Source organism: Elaeis guineensis, chromosome 2 (genome assembly GCF_000442705.2).
Source record: "Elaeis guineensis isolate ETL-2024a chromosome 2, EG11, whole genome shotgun sequence".
Taxonomy (NCBI): Eukaryota; Viridiplantae; Streptophyta; class Magnoliopsida; order Arecales; family Arecaceae; genus Elaeis; species Elaeis guineensis.
In genome coordinates this window covers 88,333,668-88,358,397 of record NC_025994.2, presented here as the reverse complement: position 1 = coordinate 88,358,397, position 24,730 = coordinate 88,333,668, and the positions used below count along the sequence as shown (strand labels likewise).

At 38.6% G+C, this 24,730-nt stretch overlaps 2 protein-coding genes across 2 annotated transcripts; both read left to right on the top strand.

The window, feature by feature from the left end:
• The first annotated feature begins 3,017 nt into the window (after window positions 1–3,017).
• Window positions 3,018–15,935, top strand: LOC105054709 (protochlorophyllide-dependent translocon component 52, chloroplastic). Its single transcript, XM_019846815.3, has 7 exons — window positions 3,018–3,634; window positions 3,829–4,016; window positions 12,690–12,785; window positions 12,985–13,159; window positions 13,257–13,460; window positions 14,746–14,933; window positions 15,562–15,935. Exons 1-7 carry the CDS (start codon window positions 3,122–3,124, stop codon window positions 15,815–15,817), a joined length of 1,620 nt encoding a protein of 539 aa, XP_019702374.2. The 5' UTR covers window positions 3,018–3,121; the 3' UTR covers window positions 15,818–15,935.
• Window positions 15,936–19,142: 3,207 nt separating this feature from the next.
• On the top strand, window positions 19,143–24,162 carry LOC140850779 (protochlorophyllide-dependent translocon component 52, chloroplastic-like). The gene is made up of 7 exons (XM_073252078.1): window positions 19,143–19,772; window positions 19,964–20,151; window positions 21,042–21,138; window positions 21,355–21,507; window positions 21,606–21,809; window positions 22,866–23,053; window positions 23,707–24,162. The coding sequence occupies exons 1-7, from the start codon at window positions 19,158–19,160 to the stop codon at window positions 23,960–23,962; spliced, it is 1,701 nt and encodes a 566-aa protein (XP_073108179.1). The 5' UTR covers window positions 19,143–19,157; the 3' UTR covers window positions 23,963–24,162.
• Window positions 24,163–24,730: the final 568 nt, after the last annotated feature.

Genomic DNA, 24,730 nt, shown 5'->3' with positions numbered 1-24,730 from the left:
AAAAATTAAAAATATGGATGAGATCCTAATCTTTATATGATCGCATAATTATTTTTAAAAAATTATTATATAATTTATTAAAAAAATAATAATATAATTTTTTTAAAAAATTTATTAAAAAATAAAAATATATAATTATAAAAATAATATATTAAGATAAAAATGATGACAAAGATCAATAAATATATATTTTTTTTGCCTTTAGATTTGATAGCGTCGCTATCCAAATACCATCTATTGTATCCCTCTGCCACTATTCTCTCTTTCAATTTTGTTCCACCGTGGGACGATAGTTTCTCTGTATTTGTCCTTGTTAACGTGTGAGATTTAATAATTGCCATCTATTTTTTAATCAATTTTTTATTCTTCCATGTAGATTCGATATCTTGATGGGATGTGATGGATTAGTTTTTTTTTTTTTTTGGATAAAAATGATCCGGATGGGATGTGATGGGTAGTGAGTGGATTTTTATATTTTTTGGTTTGACAAAGTGGGGGGCTCAAACGATCACGATTGGTAAAAATGATGAGATCGGATGATACTGGTGGTGGATTATTTGTTTTTGACTTTTTTTCCTTTGACAAAGGAGACTACAGATTCTTAAACTTGCGACAAGTATCACAGAATGGAGCTTTAAACTCCCCTTCTATGTATAGAAAGATATCCACAATAAAGAAATAATGAAGAATTACTCCATTATTCCTTTAGCTTTCGTAAATTTCATGACGTATATATAGATTTTCATGATTTACTTAAAAACCTTTGATGCATTTCGGATTTTATTTTGAATTAAACTTCATCTCAATTAAATTATTGCTGAATACAAAACTTGGATGGATGGTTGTTGGCCGCAATGCAGCGAAACTTGCATTGCTAGTACCATATATAAACACAAAGCACCTGATATTTGTTATCATGAATATCATGTTTATATGTAAGATGTATATGAAACAATTTATATATGTATACTTTATTTTCATATATATTTTAAATATTGACAAATAATTCCATGTATTATTATTGGTTGTGTTGTTTTTTTACCATCCTTTGTCATCCTTGTATCTCTAATACTAGTAAATATATAATTCAACAAAGCTAACTTTATTTTTTCAAAATATATATTCGAATGCTCAAAATTTTGGTAATTTTTTTGGATATATAACAGTTGATATATAGACTTTGCAAGCAATGCACTTTGTTAGTGGTTTTATCTCTTCCCATTATAATACACAGTATAGAAAGGTGGCTCTCCTGCAATTGAACTTTTTATGATTCATTTGATTCGCAGGCAGAGGAGGAAGAAAAGCATGGTTAATAAAAAAATAAGAGATGCGTTCATATTTAGTTGGAGTTTAAAAAAATAATAAAATAATTTTTCTATGTGACTAAAATTTTTATACGGAAAGAAAAATACATATAGAATATGAAAAAGTTCAATTCCCACCAATTGAGAATTGGAATTATCTTTTCTAAAAGTACTCTTATGCTTCTAGGTAGAATGGGATAAGATCTTTTTCTTTATTAAAGATATAGTAGATATTTTATATAATTTTTTTTTAAAAATAAATATTCAACTAAATATAAGTCATTCTAAAATATATCATTTTTTTATTATCAATCAAATATGTAAAATTTATTTTTTCAAATATTATATATCCAAATATTAACTTTACAAAAAATATTACTTTAGTGGGAGAAGATTCATTCGTAAATGAAATAAGTTCTTGATGAAAAGATCTAATTGTATGACGAAATAAATTCTTGATGCATATTACTGCACAAGCCAAATTAAGAATATGGTGTCTATTTAGTTAAAAAAGTATAAAATATGAAAAATATAAAAGAAATAATGGAGAGACGGAGAGAGAGAGGGAGGATGGGGGGTGAGAAAGAGAAGGGGAGAGATGAGAGAGGGAGAGAGAGCAATGATAGAAAAGTTGTATGGATTAGATTTGCACATATAAAAAAAATAAAATTTTTAAGATATCATTTGATGATTCAAATGAGATTATCATGATGATTCAAAATCATGAGATCTAAATCTTATAGTGATATAATCACTAATAATCTAAGATCATGATATTTAGTAGACCATGGTCTAGTGATTAAAGATTCTGAGTATCCATGAATAACACTTTTGATATTTTATAGAATTCCAAGATCACTAATTATACAATACCAAAATTATCTATAATATATTTATAAAAATATATTTATTAATCATATATAATATATTATTAATAAAATATTAGTATATTTATTAATATATTAATAATTAATATTTATTAATATATTAATAATTAATATTTATTAATTATATAAATTATTAATTTTATAAAAATATATTAATTATTATTATATAATTAATATTTTTATTTATATTTTAATATATTATTTATTAATATAAATATTTATTTTGATCAAAAAAATAAGATAAATTGAAATAATATATGAAATATTTTATTATATAAATATAAAATATAATAAAATATTTTTATTCTAATTTAAAATTATCATTGAATCATAATATGATAATAATATACTTAATAATATATTATCATATAATATATATCATAAATATGATATTAAATATTAAATATAATATAATATTATATATAATATTGATATAATATATTAATGGTATATTAATATATCAATTTTTTTAGTAGATTAAAAAATATTTTTATCTTCATATTTCAGTCCAAAATTATTGTCTAAAAATAATTTGAATTCTCGATCTCAAAGATGAATATCATATTACTAGATTAAAAAATAATTTAAAAAATATAAATAATTTAAAATTATTATCATATAAAATTATCATGATACAATTAAAATGATAATTTTATTATCCTCGTTTATATCATCCTAAATTTTGAATGGGTCATCCCATGTCAAATATATTATAATTAAAAACTATTCTACCTCCAACCATCCCGACCAGTAATTAGACTTCACTGTTTAATAAAAAAAATTAAAATCTCCAACTCTGACATATGATTGATGGCGCAACCTCCACCTGCCCGGGAAGTAGAAACTCCCCCTTTCCCTTCTACCTCACCTCTATCAGCACAGCTCCTCCTTTTCTCCCTTCTTCCATCGCCTGCCCACATCATTCCCATGCAAGCTCTTATCTCCCTCACCTCCTCCCGTCCCTTCCACCTCTCACCCCTCCCCTCCAAACGCCCAGTCCCCCTCCCTTCTCTTCCTTTCCACTACCACCACCGTCACAACCACCACTCCAAAAAAACCCATCACCACGTCTTCTCTCCAACCAAAACCACCAGACTCAACACCCAGCTCTCCTCCTCCCCCGCCACAACCACCACCGATCTCCCCGGCGACGAGAAATTCGACTGGTTCGCCCAGTGGTACCCGCTCGCCCTGGTCATCGACCTCGACAAGCGGGCCCCCAACGCCAAGACGGCGATGGGCCACGATGTGGTGATCTGGTGGGACCGGCAGGAGGGCCGGTGGCAGGTGTTCGACGACCGGTGCCCCCATCGCCTCGCTCCGCTCTCCGAGGGCCAAGTCGACCCTTGGGGCCGCCTCCAGTGCGTCTATCATGGATGGTGCTTCGACGGCGCCGGCAGCTGCAAGCACATCCCCCAGGCGCCGCCAAACGGCCCTCCGGTAACGCTTCCGATAGTATCTGTATCAAATCTTTTCTTGCTTTGCTTATCCAATTCGTTAGTGAACAATTTGAATTGAATGAAATGCTTAATGTAGAAATGATCGCATTTTTCATCTAAGTTTAAAAAAAAAAATAATAATAATTGTGCATAAGATGTTTGCTTTAGTTTTATTGAGTTAGTACAACTCCACAGGTTCAAACGTTCAAAGAGGCATGTGCAGCTGTTTATCCCTGTGTCGAGCAGAACAAGATTGTGTGGTTTTGGCCGAGCACCAATCCCGAATACAAGGATATTTTGATGAAGGAAAGACCTCCCTACATTCCAGAGTTGGATGACCCATCGTACAAGTCTGCAATGGGAACGAGAGATCTTCCGTATGGGTAAACGTTGTTCTTTGTGTTAACTTTAGCTCTATGGTCCATAGTTGACAATTCAATGTCTTTGGAAGCTTGAAAATATTAGCTGGTTTTCCCTCTCTTTCTGTGTAATTTGATATCTATGTGTGTACGTCTGTCTGTCCGTCTGTATGTATGCATGTACGTGTCAATGTGTGTGCGTTTGTATGTATGTATGTATGTATGTATGTCTGTGTATGTATGCATGTATGTATATGTGTGTCTGTATGAAGGTGTTTCCATTTGTCTATCTGTATGCATGCATGTATGTATGTGCATGTATGTATGTATGTATGCATGCATGCATGTATGGATGTATGTTTGCATGTATGGATGTATGCATGCATGCATGTATGCATGGATGTATATGCATGTATGGATGTATGTACATGCATGCATGCATGCATGTATGTATGTATGTATGTATGTATATGCATGGATGGATGTATGTAAATGCACACATGTATGCATGCATGCATGTATGAATGCATGCATGGATGTATGTATGTGCATGTATGTATGTATGCATGCATGGATGTGTGTATGTATGCATGCATGTATGGATGGATGTATGCATGTATGGATGCATGCATCTATGAATGTATGCATATGCATGTATGTATGTATGGATGGATGGATATATGCATGTATGGATGTATGTGTTTATGGATGTATGCATGCATGTATGGCTGTATATATGTATGGATGTATGTATGGATTGATGCATGCATGCGTGTATGTATGTATGCATGTGCAATTGCCACTCTATATTAATTTTAGCTACAATTCGATGTCTTTAGAAGCTTGAAAATATTAGTGGGTTTTCCCTCTCTTTCTATGTTATTTGATATGTATGTATGTACGTATGTATGTCTTCTATATAGGCAAACTCCGTTCTCTATATTAACTTTAGCTATAATTCGATGTCTTTAGAAGCTTGAAAATATTTGTGGGTTTTCCCTCTCTTTCTATGTAATTTGATATGTTTGTAGGTATGTGGACGAGAGATCTTCCATATGGGTAAATTCTGTTCTCTGTATTAACTTTAGCTCTGTAGTCCATGGTTGGCAATTTAATGTCTCTAGAAGGTTGAAACTATTAGCGGGTTTTAGAGATCTTCCATATGGGTAAATGCCTTTCTCTGTATTAACTTTAGCTTTGTAGTCCATAGTTGACAATTCGATGTCTTTAGAAGCTTGAAAAAATTAGCAGGTTTTCCTTCTCTTTCTGTAAAATTTTATATGCGTGTATGTACATTATTTATGTATGTTATGTCTGTATGTACATACGTATAACTGTTTGATGTGGTGAAACCCTTTTAAAACGGCTCGAACAAGATCAAATTCAACATTTTTCATCACATCGTAGACCTGAAGTTGAATTGTTAGTTGAACAATTTGTATTGTTTCAAATTATACTCAGCTGGAGGATTGCCGTATTGTTTTAAAAGGCAATTATAAAGATAAATTACTAAAGGGAAATTAACATTAGCTTGAAAAATGAAGACCCATAGATAAACTAATGTTTCCAAATGGAGAAACACAGGGTAGACATGCATTAGGGGGTCTTTTGGTTTTTTGTACAGCGTAGACCATTGGCTCTGACCTTAATGCATGTAAAAACTCTCAAGTAATGCTAAGCAACATCCTAAAACGAGGCTGTGGAACTTGGCTTAGAAGCTCTCTTCGGAAATTAAATTCTAGTGGAGTAAGTGTAGTGCACATGACAGCCAGGTCTGTGGCCATTTTGAACCCTCAAATAATTCCCAATCCGTCTAATTAAGAATCACCTGTTGCCCTTTATGTTGTTATCTCCGGTTTGCATTTTTATACTCTATCAACTTTGTAGAAGCAGCCCTTATGCTTCTGAACCTAGTCTAACTTTTAGTTAGACTGTCAAAATCTGTTGTCAACAGTGCTAGCTTGCTGATCTTTATGAAGGACTCAAGCTGCTGGTTCAACATATGACATACTTCCTTGGTATGTTTTGAGATCAAGCTGATATTAGTCAATTACCTTGTTTATCATCACTGTCTTTCAAATCATCATCTTATTGCTTACCTTTGACTCCTTTGTCTCCCTATCCTTCTTTTCTGAGTGTTATATCGACACATTTGCTTTATGTGTAATCAAAGTAAAGAAGTCCTATCTATCTGTACTCAAGATACTTGATGTTATGTTAGAGTAAGCATTACTAATTATACAGTTTAATGAGCCCCCAATGTTACTGCTACTCATGTGATCAGGAGTATACTGAAGGGGTTATTGGTCCACAGACTTGCTGGGCCACAAGTTCTAGTGATCCATGGTCGTAATCATATTGCATTTCCCACATTTTTTCTCTTCTGTTTTGGCTTCTAGATATTCCTGATTGATGCAGCTGCCTCAAATAATAGACTTACTGTCAGCTAAATATTAGATCCCAAAAGTTTAAGCTTTGAAGGAAGGGATCAACAAATGTATATCACTCCTTAACAACCCATGCAGCCCGGATCAGGCATGTGAAGGTGTGAATGAGTCAAGGGATCAACAGCGTATATTAGGTCTTAACTCTATCCCTCACATGCTAACCTTTATCTTAAGCTGTGAGGGAAGGGGTTAATAATGTAATCAGGCTTAAGACCCCATCTCGTGAAGTTCAGAACATGTACGTGGAGGCATGAAAGAGTCAAGAATGACTCAAGATAAGAACAAGCCAAGAACAACTCAATAGGGAATGAGTCAAGGGAAGAAAAGATTTAAGAAAGTAAACGTGTAAATTTGGATTGGATGGGATTTGGAACCATGAACTTTGGCTCCAATTCCATGTTAAATAACCGCTGGAACTCAGAAGCTTAAGCTGTGAGGGAAGGGGTCAACAATGTATGAGAGGCTTTAGTGCTTCCTTCGGACTGATCAAATTGATATTTGACCTTGGCAACCAACCTGAAACTCTATACTGCAAAGAGAGATATCTGTCCTTATATGTGTTGCTTTAGCCTCCAAATGTACCATGTGAACATCTATATTTGTCTTTGAATGAATTACTTCTAGTAAATGGTGGGATTTATTTGCATATTCCTTGACTTTGCATAATTCTTGCTTCTTGTTGATGCAAGGTTCATGAAGATAACATCTTGGTCATCTGGAAGATGTTTATTTAGAAACTAAAATATGTTGGGCTAGAAATAGATCTTTTGGTTGCATTCTCAATTCTGTGGCTTTCCAAGTTCTTCCTGCCATACAAAGACATAGATCTATATATTCACGATGCTAACTTTGACCTTCTCATCACATAAAAACTCCATGCATCTCAAAATCCTCACTACAATGTAAATCTTATCTGATATCTTTGATAATATTTGAAGAGATATCAATTGTCAATTTGTAATCCTTAGTCTCTTTATGATACTTCTGTGGGCTTTGTGAGATATTCCTAATTGTCAATGTTGGGTGGATGTCTGGCCAGGACACCATCTCCCAAGATCTTTCCAGTACCACGCGATGCAGCAGGAAGAAAGAAGAAACAAAACTAAAAGAAAACAATCAAAATACGTGGATCAGCCATACAAGGGCTCGCCTCCACGGGGCATGCAAACTTCACTTATGAAAAAAAAATTTTACAAGAGGAGACCTCACCCTCAACCCTTGTACACCCAATTCTCTCTCACCTGAAGTTCCCCTCACAAAAGCTCTCTCTCTCTTGGAGACCCCCCTGAACCCCTGAAGAGCCTGGCGACCGCTGTCCAGGAGCCTCCTGCTCCTTCTCTCTCAGCGCCCTCGCCTCTCTCTCTCTTCACGGGTTCGTACGGCGGCGAGAAAACGAACCACCCACTCCTCTGTTTCGTCACAGGCCTTTTTAAAGGCTTAAACAGAGTTTAAAACTTAATTAGAGAGGGATTAGGAGTCCTAAACAAAGCCAAAAAATCCTCTGAACCGTCGGATCAAGACCGGGATCTCTCTGGGCCGTCCGATCGCGCTCCGGTCCACGGAATAGTGCCGTGGACCGCGAGAAATGCGTGGGAAACGCCCACGCGGTCCACAGGCCGCGCTGTGGACCGCCCGGTCCACGGTGGACCGGGGCAAGGGGGCCAGCAGGCCACTGGCCTGGGCCGGCCCGCGCGCGCGGGCCTGCGCGCGCCCGGCTGGGCCGCGCGCCCGCCTGAGCCGCGCGCCCGCCTGGGCCGCAGGCCCCCCCCGCGCAGGCCTGGGTAGCGCGTCCCGCGCGGGCCTGGGTCGCGCGTCCCGCGCGCCGCCGCCTGCGGCCGCGCCGCTGCCGCCCGCCGCCGGTCGCCGGTGGTCCTCCGCCGCCTCGATTCTTGTGCCGACTTCAAAAGCTCGTATCTCCTCCATCCGAGCTCCGTTTCAGGTGATCTTGGTCTCGTTGGACTCCGTTTTTCGCCGCGAACATCGCTGTGGGCTCAATGTGGGCTGAATCTCGAAGCGTCAAATCCTAACAATCTCCATCTCGACTCGATATTCGGCCTCCTCCAAACTCCGAGAGCTTCTGGATCTCCTCGCCCCCATGCCCTGGGGCAATCGCCTGCTGATCATGGATGGGCAAACATGGGAGTCGAGCCAGGCTGCTCGATCCCATCTCCATCGTATGCTGTGCTCCTCCTGACCTGAGACCAGCTCGGGGCATCATCCTGCGGCAATAGGAATTTTACCTTGCGACGTCGCCTCTCGTCCTCCCGAGTCTCCTGTCTCGTGCCCGATCCGCCTCCTGGAGCTCCACCTCGCTCTGGGCTCCACCTGGCTCCCGATGCTCCACCTCGCACTGGGCTCCCTGCCAGGTAATAATGTCCTCTGCTCCCCTTCTTCCCCTCCAGCACAATCCTATCGCCGCGTAGCACCCTCAGGATTCTTCCACCAGCTACCATCCTGTAGCCTCTCGAATCCAGTCTGTTAAGTGAGATAAGATTCCGCCTGAAATCGGGTATGTATCGGACCTCCCCCAATCTCCTCACTGCACCGTCATGTGTCCTCCAGCTGACCGTCCCAATGCCTCTGATCGCACAGCTCGATCCATCCGGCAGATATACAGTGCTCTCACTGTTCTTCAGGGAGTCAAACTGCTCCTCTCTGCAACACACATGATAGGGGCATGCAGAATCTAATATCCACTGCTGGGAAGAAGTAGATACCTCGTCAGATATCTCCAGGACATCTCCATCTGAATCGCTGCTGGCCGTCGCTACAGCAGCCACCGTCCGATTTTTCAGTTGAGGGCAATCTCTGGCTAGATGCCCCAACTCCTCACACCGGTAACACCTGGTTTTGCTCAAGTCCCTCCTGGACTTAGACCGCCCTCGTTGCGATCTCCTGTCGCTCCGTCTACCGCCTCCTGCACCTCCAGAAGCCACCAAAGCTGAGCTATCGCCACCTGAGCTCGAAGCTGGGTTCTCCCTCCTGAGAACCTCGTTCTGGAGTATCGCCGCGGTGACCTCGTCCATCTTGATAGTGCTCTTCCCCACTAGAAGAGCAGTCACCAAGGACTCGTACGAAGAGGGAAGCGACGCCAGCAAAACCAGCGCCCTGGTCTTCTCCTCAACGTTCTCGCCAACGCTGAGAAGGTCAGTGAGGATCTTCTGGAAGTGGCTCAGATGCTCCTGCACGCTCTGTCTCTCAGTCATCCGTAGTTGGTAAAACTGCCTCCAGAGGAAAAGAGTGTTGGTGAGAGACTTCGCCATGTACAACTCCTCGAGCTTCGACCACAGCACCGTCGGGGAAGTCTCGCTCAGCACATGGATCACCACCTCATCCGCCAGGTACATGCGGATGGTACTCACTGCCTGCATCTGTAGCCGTTTCCAATCCCGCACCTCCATGGTGGTCGGCTTCTCATCGCACAAGAGAGCATCGATCAACCCCTGTTGGATGAGTACGTCCTTCACCCTTGCCTGCCACAAGGAGAAATTGCTCTTACCATCGAACTTGTTGATCTCCATCTTGATTGTTCCTGTTTTCTCCATCTTCAGTCTTGCTCACCACCACTGCAATCTGCGTTCTTGTACCGCCTTGCTCTGATATCACTTGTTCGGTGGATGTCTGGCCAGGACACCACCTCCCAAGATCTTTCCAGTACCACGCGATGCAGCAGGAAGAAAGAAGAAACAAAACTAAAAGAAAACAATCAAAATACGTGGATCAGCCACAAAAGGGCTCGCCTCCACGGGGCATGCAAACTCCACTTATGAAAAGAAAATTTTACAAGAGGAGACCTCACCCTCAACCCTTGTACACCCAATTCTCTCTCACCTGAAGTTCCTCTCACAAAAGCTCTCTCTCTCTTGGAGACCCCCCTGAACCCCTGAAGAGCTTGGCGACCGCTGTCCAGGAGCCTCTTGCTCCTCTCTCAGCGCCCTCGCCTCTCTCTCTCTTCACGGGTTCGTACGACGGCGAGAAAACGAACCACCCACTCCTCTGTTTCGTCACAAGCCTTTTTAAAGGCTTAAACAGAGTTTAAAACTTAATTAGAGAGGGATTAGGAGTCCTAAACAAAGCCAAAAAACCCTCTGAACCGTCGGATCAAGACCGGGATCTCTCTGGGCCGTCCGATCGCGCTCCGGTCCACGGAATAGTGCCGTGGACCGCGAGAAACGCGTGGGAAACGCCCACGCGGTCCACAGGCCGCGCCGTGGACCGCCCGGTCCACGGTGGACCGGGGCAAGGGGGCCAGCAGGCCGCTGGCCTGGGCCGCGCCTGCTCGCGGGCCTGCGCGCGCTTGGGCCGCGCGCCCGCCTGGGCCGCGGGACCCCCCCTGCGCGGGCCTGGGTCGCGCGTCCTGCGCGCCGCCGCCTGCGGCTGCGCCGCTGCCGCCCGCCGCCGGTCGCCGACGGTCCTCCGCCACCTCGATTCTCGTGCCGACTTCAAAAGCTCATATCTCCTCCATCCGAGCTCCGTTTCAGGTGATCTTGGTCTCGTTGGACTCCGTTTTTCGCCGCGAACCTCGTTGTGGGCTCAATGTGGGCTGAATCTCGAGGCGTCAAATCCTAACAGTCAAAATCATCAAGAGCATTTTAGCATAGAGGTGGGACCTGAATTAGTTTAGTCAATTGTTATGTTGGCTCCAAGGGCTCAATATATCTTGCTAATCTCTCTTCAAGATTTCAATAGAATCAACTTCTCTTCTTGTATTAGGTGGATAAGAAGGACATTAGTTTGATGTCCTTGATTATATTAAAAAAATGCCCTTGATTGCTTGATTGAAACGTTCTTTCTGAGATTCCTAAGCAGATGGCTTCAACTTCTCTTTCTGATAGAATCGTACTTCAATACTCTTTAGAACAGCCATCCATCTATCTTTTTTCACCACAAAGAAGCAAGAAATAATGTTCTTTCCAGATATTCAAGGAAACACCTGTAGGTTTATTTTGCTGAGATCCCTGATCAAACGCACTTTGGGCTCCATGAAAATACTTAAAGACCATGTAAAGTCAGTAGAGACTTGTTATTCTAAATTTGCTTCCTCATTTTTTCTTCTTGTAATTTCTAATTTTTCATTTATGCAGATATAATCATCAGGTCTCTTATGCTATTTGGATGCTTGGATTCTGCTGACTCATCCGATGTCCCGGTTCTCAAATCTTCTTGGTGCATCTTGATGATAGGGCCTATATATGCTGCAACAAGAAAAATAAAAAATAAAAATAAAAGCTAGGAGTAGGTAAGTTGAGGAATCAGTGGCCAAGGTCTTGAACATAATATGTGGAACGAAACAGAAAACCATGTAGGATGTGATTTACCAACCTGAAATAGTTGGCATGAGGCTTAATTTTATGGTTTTCGTACAACTATATGCATATTTTATTTTGTGCCAGTCTTGTGTGAAATGAACATATTTGACAACTTTTTGGATGTCCTCGTTAAGCATTATGGCAGTTTTTTTATCAAGATTTTTTTTTTTTAGGGTATCTGTACATGTCTTGGATTTTTCACGTCAGGATTCATCAAGGCAGCTCAAGAAGGGCCAGTTGATTATTCTCCTGAACTAAATAAATAAAACCACTTCTTCTTATGCTTATCTAGACCAGCACAACATTAACAGTTGGACCGTGATGCTTGGTAGACTCCCTTGTTAATTAGTTGTTTAGAGGCATGGTTATTATAAGCAACCTAGGTTGTGAGATTGAGGATGCATGAAAACTTAAAAGAGGGCAGGTCTTAGAAATTATTATGCACTGATGTACCGGTGCTTGCTCTTTAAATAACATCATTAATCACTTTCCTTCAAAGACATTTAGTTGAAGTCATTGACATTTGAGATGTAATTATTTCAATGATCAGCTAGTTTGATGGTTTTCAGTTGAAGTTGTTGAAACCTGACACATAATTACCAATCAGCCAGTGATGTGCAGAAAACGCACTAATGAATCATTTGTTTGAAGATATCGTTAGGAGGAACCACCTAAAACTTCAAATGGAGCATGATGAAAACTAGAGATCTTAGCAACTCTTCATGCAATGTCACTGCATTGCATTTTAGACAAGGTTGTGCCATAATCACTTTTTAAAAGGGTTTACAGTTGAGAAGTTTTTGATACCTGATGAGAGCGGATTGCATTTGCTCATGTTATCTGCATGTTTTTTTCTATTTGGTTTATATTATCCAATTGCATTTACTTTTGACCTCTTTTATTGACAGTAGGCATTAATTATCATCCAATTGACATTTCAGGTATGAAGTCCTGATGGAAAACCTCATGGACCCTGCTCATGTTCCATATGCACACCATGGAATAATCAGACTTCCAAAACGTGAAGTTCCTGGCAGATACGTACTTATTGATAACTCAATTGGTTTTCTTTTCATCGCATGGACTCATAAGGGTAGCATTTCTTAGTTTGTTGTTTATCAGAGCACATGGGTCTTGCAAACATCAATGAGCTATATCATACTTTGCCTTCATTATTAGAGCTAGCCTAGTTCAGTATATTTTGATTAACACTACTGACTGGTAAAATTCTTACACAGCTAAGGCTGATCGAGAAGGAGGGTTTCCCATAGAGATAACAATTGAGACATTAAATATAACTGGCTTCCTTGCAAAGCAGGGCCTTGGCTATCCCAAGTTTGTAGCACCATGTATCTTTTATGCTATGCCTCCCTCAAATGATGGTTCTGTTTCAGCTTTGAATATCCAAGAGGCAATCATTTACATCTATTTAATTAAGTTCTTATAAAAAAAGGGAAATTGATATTTTCACTTTCAGTTTTTCATTTTTTTACATTGGGTTAATTCAGGTATCTTCAACTAAGTCCCAGCCGAAACAACGTAGGCACCTGCTTATTTTTATGTGTATTCCAGTTAGTCCTGGAAGAAGCAGATTGATTTGGGTCTTCCTAAGAAATTTCAATGATCGGGTAGAACAACTTTTTCCTCGGTGGATGAATCATGTGGTAATGAATCTTATTCTAGATTCAGATCTGTACCTTCTTCATGTTGAGGTAATATGCCACCTCGTCAGTTGTTTAAGCTCCTTTTGTCTCATGCTTCTCAACCATCTAGGAAAAATCTGTAAGCTTCAGATGCTTTATCGGTGTAAAGCATCTTTATTGGTGCATGCACTACACTCGTGCATGCTGGGAGCTGACGCTTTAGTCTTGGCTGTCCTGAACTCTTCATAATGGACTTATAGTGCCAAAATAGCCCAGCTTCCAGTCGAGGTTACATGCTTGTGTTTTCAAGTGATGATGCAAAACATTGGTGACATCTTTGTAATTATATATAAATATATTTATGCAATCATACTGTATATAAAAAAGAATGGTAGATTCTCTCCACTCTTTCTATAACCTTCCTTGATTAGGTAAAAGACGAAGATGAAGTTTAAAGGTGGTTTTATTTTTTGAATTTTGAGATAGTAAAGGTGGTTTTGTGCCCTAATAAGTTGTGGATCCATGTCCCAAACCCGATCAACTGGAACCACCTGCTCATATAACATTTCCAAAGTTGTACATGGGACATGAGGGAAGTATTTGGATTGTTTCTTCATAATTTCTGTTACCATCCTTGTTTAAATAATTAAATTAAGAGATATTTTTGGGAAGCCTCCCACATCCATCAGGCCATATCTGAGCTGTACTGATGGAAATGGAAAGACAGCTTCTTTCACTGTTACAAAATTCATGTAGTTCTCCCTCTTCGTTTATCTGGTACAATAAACATATTTTCTGAGCCAAGCTATTGCATTTTGAAAAAATAACATCAGATTCCCATCTTTTGCTTTCGTTAGAAACTTTAGAAATTCTATAAAACAGCAGATTGTGTTGAACTTGCAGTAAAGTTAGGCTACCTTTTTAATCTTCGTTATTCCCATTCTATGCCCCTATGTGATAACTACTATTAAGAAGAGCTTACCATCCTACTATTCTTCCTTTCTTTCTGCTTTCCAAGCCAAACCCATGCTGGTGCAATATGTTATTCTTCACCGTCATAGAAGGGTGCATTAATAAATTCATGTGTGAATAAAATGTTTACATGGTTTATATATGGTTTCTTTTCCTTATTTCCTTGGTTTTCTTTTTATTGCATTTTCTTGTTTTTTTATAGCGACCAAATCACTCTCTCTCCCTACACATCTGCATGCTGCTGCTTTACCGTTATAATTACCAATGAAATCGTTTGAATTTGATATGATTGATGTCTTACTTCCAACCAGTTCGTCTAATTTTGACTTTGCTGGAAGTTGCATTTTCATTATGTATCTCTTTACTGAGTAATTCTTTACAGGAGCATAAGATTGCCAAGGTTGGCCCTTCTAATTGGCAAAAAGCTTGTTTTGTGCCAACTAAGTCAGACACCTTGGTGGTTGCCTTCAGAAATTGGCTAAGAAAATATTCCAACAATCAGGTTGACTGGGGAACTCTATCTACTGGATACCTTCCACCAACTGCTACCAAAGAACAGCTTATGGACAGGTAATTTGTGACAGAAGAGCAATATCATTCCTTAATGAAGTTACAGTGGTTGCTGCTGGACACACATAATTCCTAATACGCTTGCACAGATGCTCAAGTGGATGTTCTCACACTCGCATGTCTAAATACAAAAATATGTTGACTGTTAAATGTTCCATTGCAATAGCTGAATAGCTGGTATTATAGAAAGAAGGTCCAGACCTGATTATGTCAAAGAACAAAAGAAAGCTATCTGTTGGTGGAATGTATAAGGTAAAACAAAAGAAAGCTATCTGTTGGTGGAATGTATAGGCTAAAGTTTCTTTAAAATAAAGGTAGAGAGTTATTGTCTTGATGGGAATTCCACTTTCCAACAGACTTATTCTGTTAAGTGCCCATCATATGCAGAGATGCAAATATTAGAGATCCAATTCGGCTCTACATTGATGATGGCTTGCATTGAACACAAGAAGAAGAAGAAGAAGAAGCGGAGATATATTCATTAGCTCCATGAGATAGAATTACTTTCAACTAATCTAATTAGGAACTTGGTTTTTGATATTCTATTTAATTATCCATGGGATTTAAGTATCTTACTTGACATTATCAACAGAACTTAACTCAGACTTATTCATCTATTCTGCTTCAGATACTGGTCCCATGTTGTGCAGTGCAGCAGCTGTCGTGTGGCTTTAAAAGGCCTGAGAATATTTGAGGTTTTTCTGCAAGTTATTTCAATAGCCTTCATTGCAATTGTTGCAGCTGCCAAGCAGGGTTTGATGTCAAACATCACAAGGATTGCTTTTGCCTCGACAGCGGTATTGTGCTTCCTCGCATCCAGGTGGCTGTCTCACTTCATCTACAAGAATTTCTACTTCCATGGCTACAACCATGCTTTCAAATGATTGTTCTAGATTTTGCCCTTTCAAATGATATATGGAATTTACCATGACTAATATTTGTTATTTCTGGCTAAGCCTTTAATTTGGTTACATTGCGAGGAAAAACGAGAAGATTTAGAAAGTATCTTTTTTCTTCCTCCCTTCCTCTTTCTCTAATTGATTGAAAATGGTGATTCTTTAGTTCAAAAAAACTATTGTATCTAATTTTATTTGAAGATCTTTGGGTATTTTTATCTTTTATCTTGCTCTCTCAATTTTTTCAGATTAAGAGAATTAAAAAATTAATTTAATAGAGAAAAAAAAAAAAGAGAGAGATATTCTTTTTTTTTTTCCTTCTCTTCCCTCAAAAATTAATATCCAAATAAGAGAAAGGAAGTCTCTCTCTTTTTTTTTTTTTTTTCCTTTCAAATCTCTCCATCCAAATAAAACGTTAATGTACCCTTTAACTATAAATTAACCTCTAATAATATGTATTCTAGGTTAGTACCTGTGACTACAAGAGATATGTCAAGTTACATTACAAAGTTATTGTACTCCTCATGATCATGAGTATCAAAGTTGTTGGACTCCCCAAGAAGCCGAGAGTGTGTCCAAAATCCAGGAGCCATTGGTGTTGACGAGAACATCACCATGCTGCTCAATATGTCATCATCGGCCTCGTCCACTCAGGCATCTGGCTTGAGACTGATAGCTTCAAAGACGACGGCCTCACAGGTGTTGTTCCTCGCCGACGGAAGGGCAAGTGCGAGAGCAGGGCCGTTCTAACTCGAGCCTCTGCAATAAAGCCTACAGAGGCTAGAAAGGATCTTAGTCGAAGAAAGCAAGCAAGAGATCGAGTTGAAAGAACAAATTCGAGGATTTATGAGGCTTTGGGACGAGATCTACCAACCTCTTTGGTCGCGAGGAGACGCTTCAAGCAATGGAACTTGGGATTGGAGGCGGCCGCGAGATAATGGGAACTCTTATTTACCTTATAACAAGCCATTATAATGCTAAATAACTTGTTATAACAATTATTATTATTTTCTCCGATTATTCTATAAAATAAATAATACATTAGAGTGGGGAGCTTGAAACAATTTTCTTGCTTGAAGGAGACTTGGGATGGGCTATCTTGTGCATGGTGAGCTGGGTGGGTTACAAATTCTATTATTATCTGGTTTAGGCAATGGGACTATGCTGGTTTTGAAAACATTTAATTATTTTAAAAATTTTGATTTTTTTAAGATTTTATTTTTATCCTGAATTTTAATTTGTTGTAATCAAATCATTGAGCTTTTAAAATATTATAATTTCTTCTTTGACTACTATTTTCGTCTAAAGATCACAATGGAAATGATCAGTGCCATCACATGACATTTAGTAGAAGTTGACCTAGAATCCTAAGCTTTTTCTTCTCTTTTTTTATTCTCTTCTAGCTAGAATTTAAACTCCTTTTTTTTAACTTCTTCTAGCTAGGGTTTACACTTTTTTTCCCTCTTTTCTTCCTCTTTTAGTTAGGATTTCTGCTTTCTATTTTCCTCCATTTCATCCATCACTACCTTCTCTAAAATCCGCACCATTTGTACCTCCTCTTTTAAATATTTGGGGGGAGACAAGCAAATGGGCTTCGCATGATTGAAAGAGTTTCATAACTTTGATAGACTATTGTGTAAGAGAGATTTGTCTTTCATCGCATATATTTCATGAAAATGAGTTTCTTCTCCAGAGTCATGAGGGGTGTATTAGTGGACTTGATAGTAGAAGTAGAGGCAGCCTTGGTGGTGGTGGTGGTGGTCATAGTGAAGATTGTAGAGTTGATGATGATAGAGATAGTGGTACTGATAGTAGTATAGAAGGTGATAAAATTTTAGGAGAGGTAGCGATAAAAAGGAAAAGATAAAGTAAGAAGTAGAAATCTTAGCTAGAAAGGAGAAAAGAGGAAGAAAAAATTTATAAAGATTCCACATCAGCTACTTCATGCTATATCAGCTTTCACTACATGTCACATGATAGCACGTATCCATTTTTGTCATGGTAGCTAAAACTTAGATGAAGTAGCAATTAAGAAGAAATTACAATATTCTAAAAGTTTGATAATCTAATTGCAATAATCAAAATTCGGGATAAAAATAAAAACTCCCAACAAGTTTAAAATTTTTAAAGTAATTAAGTCTTTTAAAGAAGGCTAATTAAAAAGCATAGGTAAATACATATAATTCCTAAAAAGGTTAAATTTAAAATAATCTAGTTGAAATATAAATTATAGGTAATTAATTATTTAGTAATTTTTAATATATTATATCTCTCTTTTGCCTTTTAGTTTATATTTTCTCTCATCCGTGGGTTCATAAATTAGTATAAATAGATATTTCCTATAAAGCCTTCATTCATCTTTTTCTTGTTCTCAAAAATCAAGTAACATGAGAATCATTTCATCTAAAATAGTCTAGCATATTTTTTTATACTCAAAGTCCAGCAATTTAAAAATTATTGTTTTATAGGAGTCTAGAATATTTTAAGTCATTCAAGAAAGAAATTTAATAAGAATTGTTATATGACTAATTTAAATCTTTAATAGAGTGATTTAATGTGGTTATTTTGAAATTAAAAATTAAGAATAATCATTTTTATATAGTCTCAGGAATTTAATAAAATAATTTTCAAGTCAAGATTTTTGGACACTGTATAGAAGAAATATATTTTATTTTTGGTGAAAAAATGCATGAAATATTTTGCAAATGGGTTTTCAAATATCAAGGCTTTGTGACAAATGGAAAACATTGCCCTAAGGTTGATGGGCTGGAATTTTTGCTGGAGATGGAAAGCTAGTGACCTATAGCAGTAAGGACATTAAAAAAAAAAAAAAAGGTCTACTCTTTCAGATAATCCTTGTATTTATACATAGTAAGTTAATAAATTTGTTCACAAATATATATTTAGTGGCCAGATCTAGCGTAGAATCTTATATTCTCTTTGAATTATTTGCATGATCTAATATGGAGTTAACAATAAGATGATCATAATTATTATTTAATAATATTTTTATTATTATTTTAGATTATTTTTAAATATTGCAACATCACGAAGTATATGCAAAATATGAACTGGATCATAAAAACTAGTAGTTGGCCAAGTAGACATCGGGACCAAGAGAGATAAACTGATGGTTGTCTCCGTCAAAAGCAGACGCTATCCTCATAAATGCATGCAAGTTACATAAGTGGAAACTTGTGAAATTTCCCTTCAAGATCACAAAAAATTGTATAATTAGGTGATAATATTTGGTCACTAGGCATTTTTGTTCCCAAAAAAAAAAAAAAAGAGAAGAAGATAATTATTATTAAAATGAGTGAACAGGCAAATGCAACTACCACCTAGCAGTTCCCCTCCGTCCCTCCAACGTTACTCCCTCCCTTCCACCCTTCTTCCGTCGCATAACCACGCCATTCCCATGGAAGCTCTCATCTCCCTCCCCTCCTCCCATAACTTCCACCTCTCACCCCTCCCCTCCAAACCCCCACACCCCCTCCCTTCTCTTCCTCTCCACCACCACCACCACCACCACTCCATAAAAACCCATCACCACATCTTCTCTCCAACCAAAACCACCAGACTCAATGCCCAGGTCTCCTCCTCCCCTGCCACAACAACCACTGATCTCCCCGGCGACAAGGCCCTCGCAGGCGACGAGAAATTCAACTGGTTCGCCAACTGGTACCCGCTCGCCCCCGTCTGCGACCTCGACAAGCGGGCCCCCAACGCCAAGACGGTGATGGGCCTCGACGTGGTGATCTGGTGGGACCGGCAGGAGGGCCGGTGGCAGGTGTTCGACGACCGGTGCCCCCACCGCCTCGCCCCGCTCTCCGAGGGCCGCGTCGACCCTTGGGGCCGCCTTCAGTGCGTCTACCACGGATGGTGCTTCGACGGCGCCGGCAGCTGCAAGTACATCCCCCAGGCGCCGCCGAACGGCCCTCCGGTAACGCTTCCGATAATATCTGTATCAAATCTTTTCTTGCTTTGCTTATCCAACTTGTTAGTGAACCATTTGAATGAAATGAAATGCTCAATGTAGAAAAAAAATCACATTTTTCATCCAAGTTTTTTAGTAAAAAATATTTGTGCATAATATGTTTGCTTTAGTTTTATCGAGTTTGTACAACTCTGCAGGTTCATACTGTCAATAAGGCATGTGCCGCTGTTTATCCCAGTGTTGAACAGAACAAGATTGTGTGGTTTTGGCCGAGCACTGATCCTAAATACAAGGATATTTTGATGAAGGAAAGACCTCCCTACTTTCCAGAGTTGGATGACCCATCGTACACGTCTACAATGGGGACCAGAGATCTTCCTTATGGGTAAATCCCGTTCTCAAACTCTTTTAAATTGGCACAAACAGAGTCAAATTCAACATTTATCATCACATCGTGGACCTGAAGTTAAATTGTTCGTGGAACGAATTGTATTGTTTCAATTTATAGTCAGCAGAAGGATGGTTGTATTATTCTAAAAGAAAATTATAAAGATGACTCACTAAAGAGAAATTAACACTAGTTAGAAAAATGAAGGCCCATAAATAAACTGATGTTTCCAACTGGAGAAACATAGGGTAGACTTGCATTAGGGGGTCTTTTTGGTTTTTGTTTTCCGGATTAGACTATAGGCTCTGACCTGCATGCATGTAAAACTCTTAAGTAAGCGGACTCGCTTCTGGATTCAAAGCAAGTGATTCTAAGCAAACTCACTTCTGGATCATTAGTTTGATGTCTTTCAGTTGAAGTTGTTGAAACCTGACACTCCTTTGAATTCTATTAGAAATCAGAATCGAAATAAGTGGGAGCGAGCAGTACCTTATTGAGCTGGCTTGAGCTGGGCTTTCTTTCCTTTTTTCCTTTTTTTGGTAGTCTTTGTGTCAGAATCTTGCATTCGTATAATTACTAATCAGACACTTATTTGCGGAAAACTCACTTATGAATAATTTGTTGGAAGATTTAGTTAGGAGGAACTACCGAAAACTTCAAATGGAGGATGATGATTTACTGTGTTGCATTTTAGACAAGGTTGTGCCATAATGATCACTTTTAAAAGGGTTTGCAGTTGAGAAGTTGTTGATACCTGATGTGAGTGGATTGCATGTGTTCATGTTATCGACATGTTTTTTTCTATGTGGTTATATTATCCAATTGCATTTACTTTTGACCTCTTCTATTGACAGTGGGCACTAATTATCACCCAATTGACATTTCAGGTATGAAATTCTGATAGAAAACCTCATGGACCCTGCTCATGTTCGGTATGCACACCGTGGAATAATGAGAGTTCCAAAACGTGAAGTGCCTGGCAGATATGTACATATTGATAACTTCTCCTTGTTTGCTTTTTAGGTTTTTTTCCCGTCACATGGACTCATGAGGGTAGCATTTCTTACTTTTTTTTGGTTATCAGAACACACGGGTCATGCAAACGTCACTGAGCTATATCATACTTTCCCTTAATCTTTTAGAGTTAGCCTAGTTCAGTCTATTTTGATGAACACCACTGACTGATAAAATTCTTACACAGCTAAGGCTGATCGAGAAGGAGGGGTGCCCATGGAGATAACAATTGAGACATTAAATATAACTGGCTTCCTTGCAAAGCAGGAGCTTGGCTACAGCAAGTTTATAGCTCCATGTGTCTTTTGTGGTTCTGTTTCATCTTTGGATATCCAAGATGTAATCATTTAAATCTATTTAATTAATTTCTTATGACAAAATGGAGATTTATTTGTCTACTTTCACTTTTTCATTTTTTTTTTATTGGGTTAATTCAGGTATCTTCAACTAAGCCCCAGCAGAAACAACGTAGGTTCATGCTTATTTTTATGTGCACTCCGGTTAGTCCTGGAAGAAGCAGAGTGATTTGGGTCTTCCCAAGAAATTTCAGAGTTTGGATAGACCAACTTGTTCCTCGGTGGATGTTTCATGTGGGGCAGAATCTTATTCTGGATTCAGATCTATACCTTCTTCATGTTGAGGTACCATGTTATCCTTTTCAGATGTTTAAGCTGCTTTGTCTCATCTTTCTCAACTAATCTAGGAAAAAAATCTTTAAGCTTCAGATGCTTTGTAGGTGTGAAGCATCTTTCACCTAACATTGAGGCAAATGCTATCTTCTGAGGATGGCACTACTCTTGTACATGCTGGGAATGCTACATTAGGTAGAAGACAGAGATGGCGGTTAAAGTTGGTTTTATTTTTTCAATTTTGAGATAGTAAAGGTGGTTATGTACCCTAATAAGTTGTGGATCCATTTCCAAACTGATCGACTTAAACACCTACTAACAAAACATCTTTTAAAGGTATGGGACATGAGGGAGGTATCTAGTTGTTTCTTCATACCATCCTGGTTTAAACTAAAAGATAGTTTTGGGAAGCCTCCCACACCCATCAGGCCATATCTGAGCTGTACTAATGGAAATGGAAAGACAGCTTCTTTCACTGATACAAAATTCATGTAGTTCTCCCTCTTAGTTTATCTGGTACACAGTAAACATATTTTTGGAGCCAAGCTATTGCATTTTGAAAATATGACATCAGATTTCATCTTGGGCTTTCAATAGAAACTTCTGAAATTCTATAGAACAGCAGATTCCATTAAACATTGCAGTGAACTTAGGCTGCTTTTTTAATCTTCCTTATTCCCATTCTATACCCCTATATCATAACTACCATTAAGAAGAGCTTATCATGCTAGTCTCTGTTGTACGCTATTCTTCCTTTCTTTTCCCCCGGGACCAAAGCCATGTTGGCCCAGTATGTCATTCTTCACCATCACAAAGGGTGCGTTAATAAATTCATGGGTGAATAAGATGTTTACATGGTTTATATATGGTTTCTTTTCATTATTTCCTTGGTTTTCTTTTTAGTGCATTTTCTTATTTTTTTAGAGATCAACTCATTCTTTCTCTCCCCAAACATCTGCATGCTTCTGCTTTATGGTCAGAATACCATTGACATCATTTGAATTTGATATGATTGAAGTTGCATTTCCATTGAGTTTGTATAACTCTTGACTGAGTAATTCTTTGCAGGAGCGTAAGATCGCCAAGGTTGGCCCTTCTAATTGGCAAAAAGCTTGTTTTGTGCCAACAAAGTCAGATGCCATGGTGGTTGCCTTCAGAAATTGGCTAAGAAAATATTCAAACAACCAGGTTGATTGGGGAACTCTATCTACTGGATACCTTCCACCAACCCCTCCCAGAGAACAGCTTATGGATAGGTAAGTTGTGAGAAAAGAGTAATATCATTCTTTAACGAAGTTACAGTGGATGCTGACTGGACACACATAATTCCTAATACACATGCACAGATGCTCAAGTGAATGTTCTCACACTCACATGTGTAATTAGAAAAATATGTTGGCTGTTGAATGTTCCATTGCAATGGCTGAATAACTGATGATATAGAAAGAAGATCTAGACCCAATGATGTCAAAGAACAAAAGAAAGCTATTTCTCGGTGGAAAGTACATTTTGTCAGGGAAGAAGAATGCAGGTCCAACTTCCTTTAAAATAAGATTGTGGAGTTTTTGTCTTGATGGGAGTTCCACTCTCCAAGAGACTTATTCTGTTGTCAAGTGCACATTATATGCACATATGCAAATATTAGAGATGCAATTCTGCTGTATACTGATGATGGCTTGCATTTATTCCTCACCCCCACCCCCAATAAAAACACAAAAAAGAAGAAGAAGAGGAAGAAGAAGAAGGAGAGACATTCACTTGCTCCACGAGAAAGAATCACTTTCAACTAATCTAACTAGGCATCTGGTTTCTGATATTTTATTCAATTATCCATGGGATTTAAGTACCTTATCTTATTTGACATTATTGACAGAACTTAACTCTGACTTACTCATCTGTTTTCTTTCAGATACTGGTCCCATGTTGTGCAGTGCAGCAGCTGTCGTGTGGCTTTAAAAGGCCTTCGAACACTAGAGGTTTTTCTGCAAGTTATTTCAATAGCCTCCATTGGAATTGTTGCAGCTGTCAAGCAGGGTTTGATGTCAACCATCACCAGGACTGCTGTTGTCTCAACAGCAGTATTGTGCTTCCTCGCATCCAAGTGGCTATCTCACTTCATCTACAAGAATTTCTATTTCCATGACTACAACCATGCTTTCAAATGATTGTTCTAGATTTTGCCCTTTCTCTGTAAGCAGATTGTAATGCTTCTGTGTCTATTCCTTTATTATATCTGTAAATAAAAGGTTTCAACTAAATTATAGGGATGATAAAAGGGCAAATACAGGTTCCACCTCTGTGTAAAAGGCATATGTCAGAAACGTTATTTTTTTGGTGTTATGACCAAAATTACTGTCCACTTTCATTCTGTATTGAATTTTAATTTTACACACACGCGCACACATATACGTATACATATAAATCTTGGCTTATAATCTTTAGAATTTAGGGGATTTACCATGACCAATATTTGTAATTTATGACTAAGCCTTTGGTTACATTGTTAGGCAAAATGAGAAGATTTTGAAAAGTATCTTTCTGTTTTTGTGGTTCATACTTTCCTTTTTTTTCTTTTTCTTTTTTCTTTTTGTCCCCTCCTCTCTCTTATTGAGTTCTTGACGTTGCAGACACTATTAACAGAACGGTTTTTTTCCCGCATCTCAAGATATGGGTAGCTGGGAATGTCTTTGCTCCGGGGTGATTAGAAGTTTCTTAAACTAAATGAACCCTTTTTAACTATAAATTGACTTCTAATAATATGTATTCTCTCTCCAGTTCATAATAAAAAATAATAATAATATGTATTCGCCCGATTTCCTTGGCCTAAACCTTTACCAAAGCCTCTGGCCTGAATCCGACTTTAGCGAATTTGTCATCATTGGCCTCGTCCACTCAGGCATCTAGCCTGAGAGCGATAGCTTCAAAGACGACGG

Bases quoted from the DNA above. Each gene is read 5' to 3' on its own strand.
- LOC140850779 (XM_073252078.1), top strand. From the start codon at position 19,158: ATGCAACTACCACCTAGCAGTTCCCCTCCGTCCCTCCAACGTTACTCC. The intron at 21,810-22,865 runs GTACCATGTTAT...AATTCTTTGCAG, and splicing joins TATACCTTCTTCATGTTGAG to GAGCGTAAGATCGCCAAGGT. The intron at 23,054-23,706 runs GTAAGTTGTGAG...GTTTTCTTTCAG, and splicing joins AGAGAACAGCTTATGGATAG to ATACTGGTCCCATGTTGTGC.
- LOC105054709 (XM_019846815.3), top strand. From the start codon at position 3,122: ATGCAAGCTCTTATCTCCCTCACCTCCTCCCGTCCCTTCCACCTCTCA. The intron at 13,160-13,256 runs GCAATCATTTAC...GGGTTAATTCAG, and splicing joins CAGCTTTGAATATCCAAGAG to GTATCTTCAACTAAGTCCCA. The intron at 14,934-15,561 runs GTAATTTGTGAC...ATTCTGCTTCAG, and splicing joins AAAGAACAGCTTATGGACAG to ATACTGGTCCCATGTTGTGC.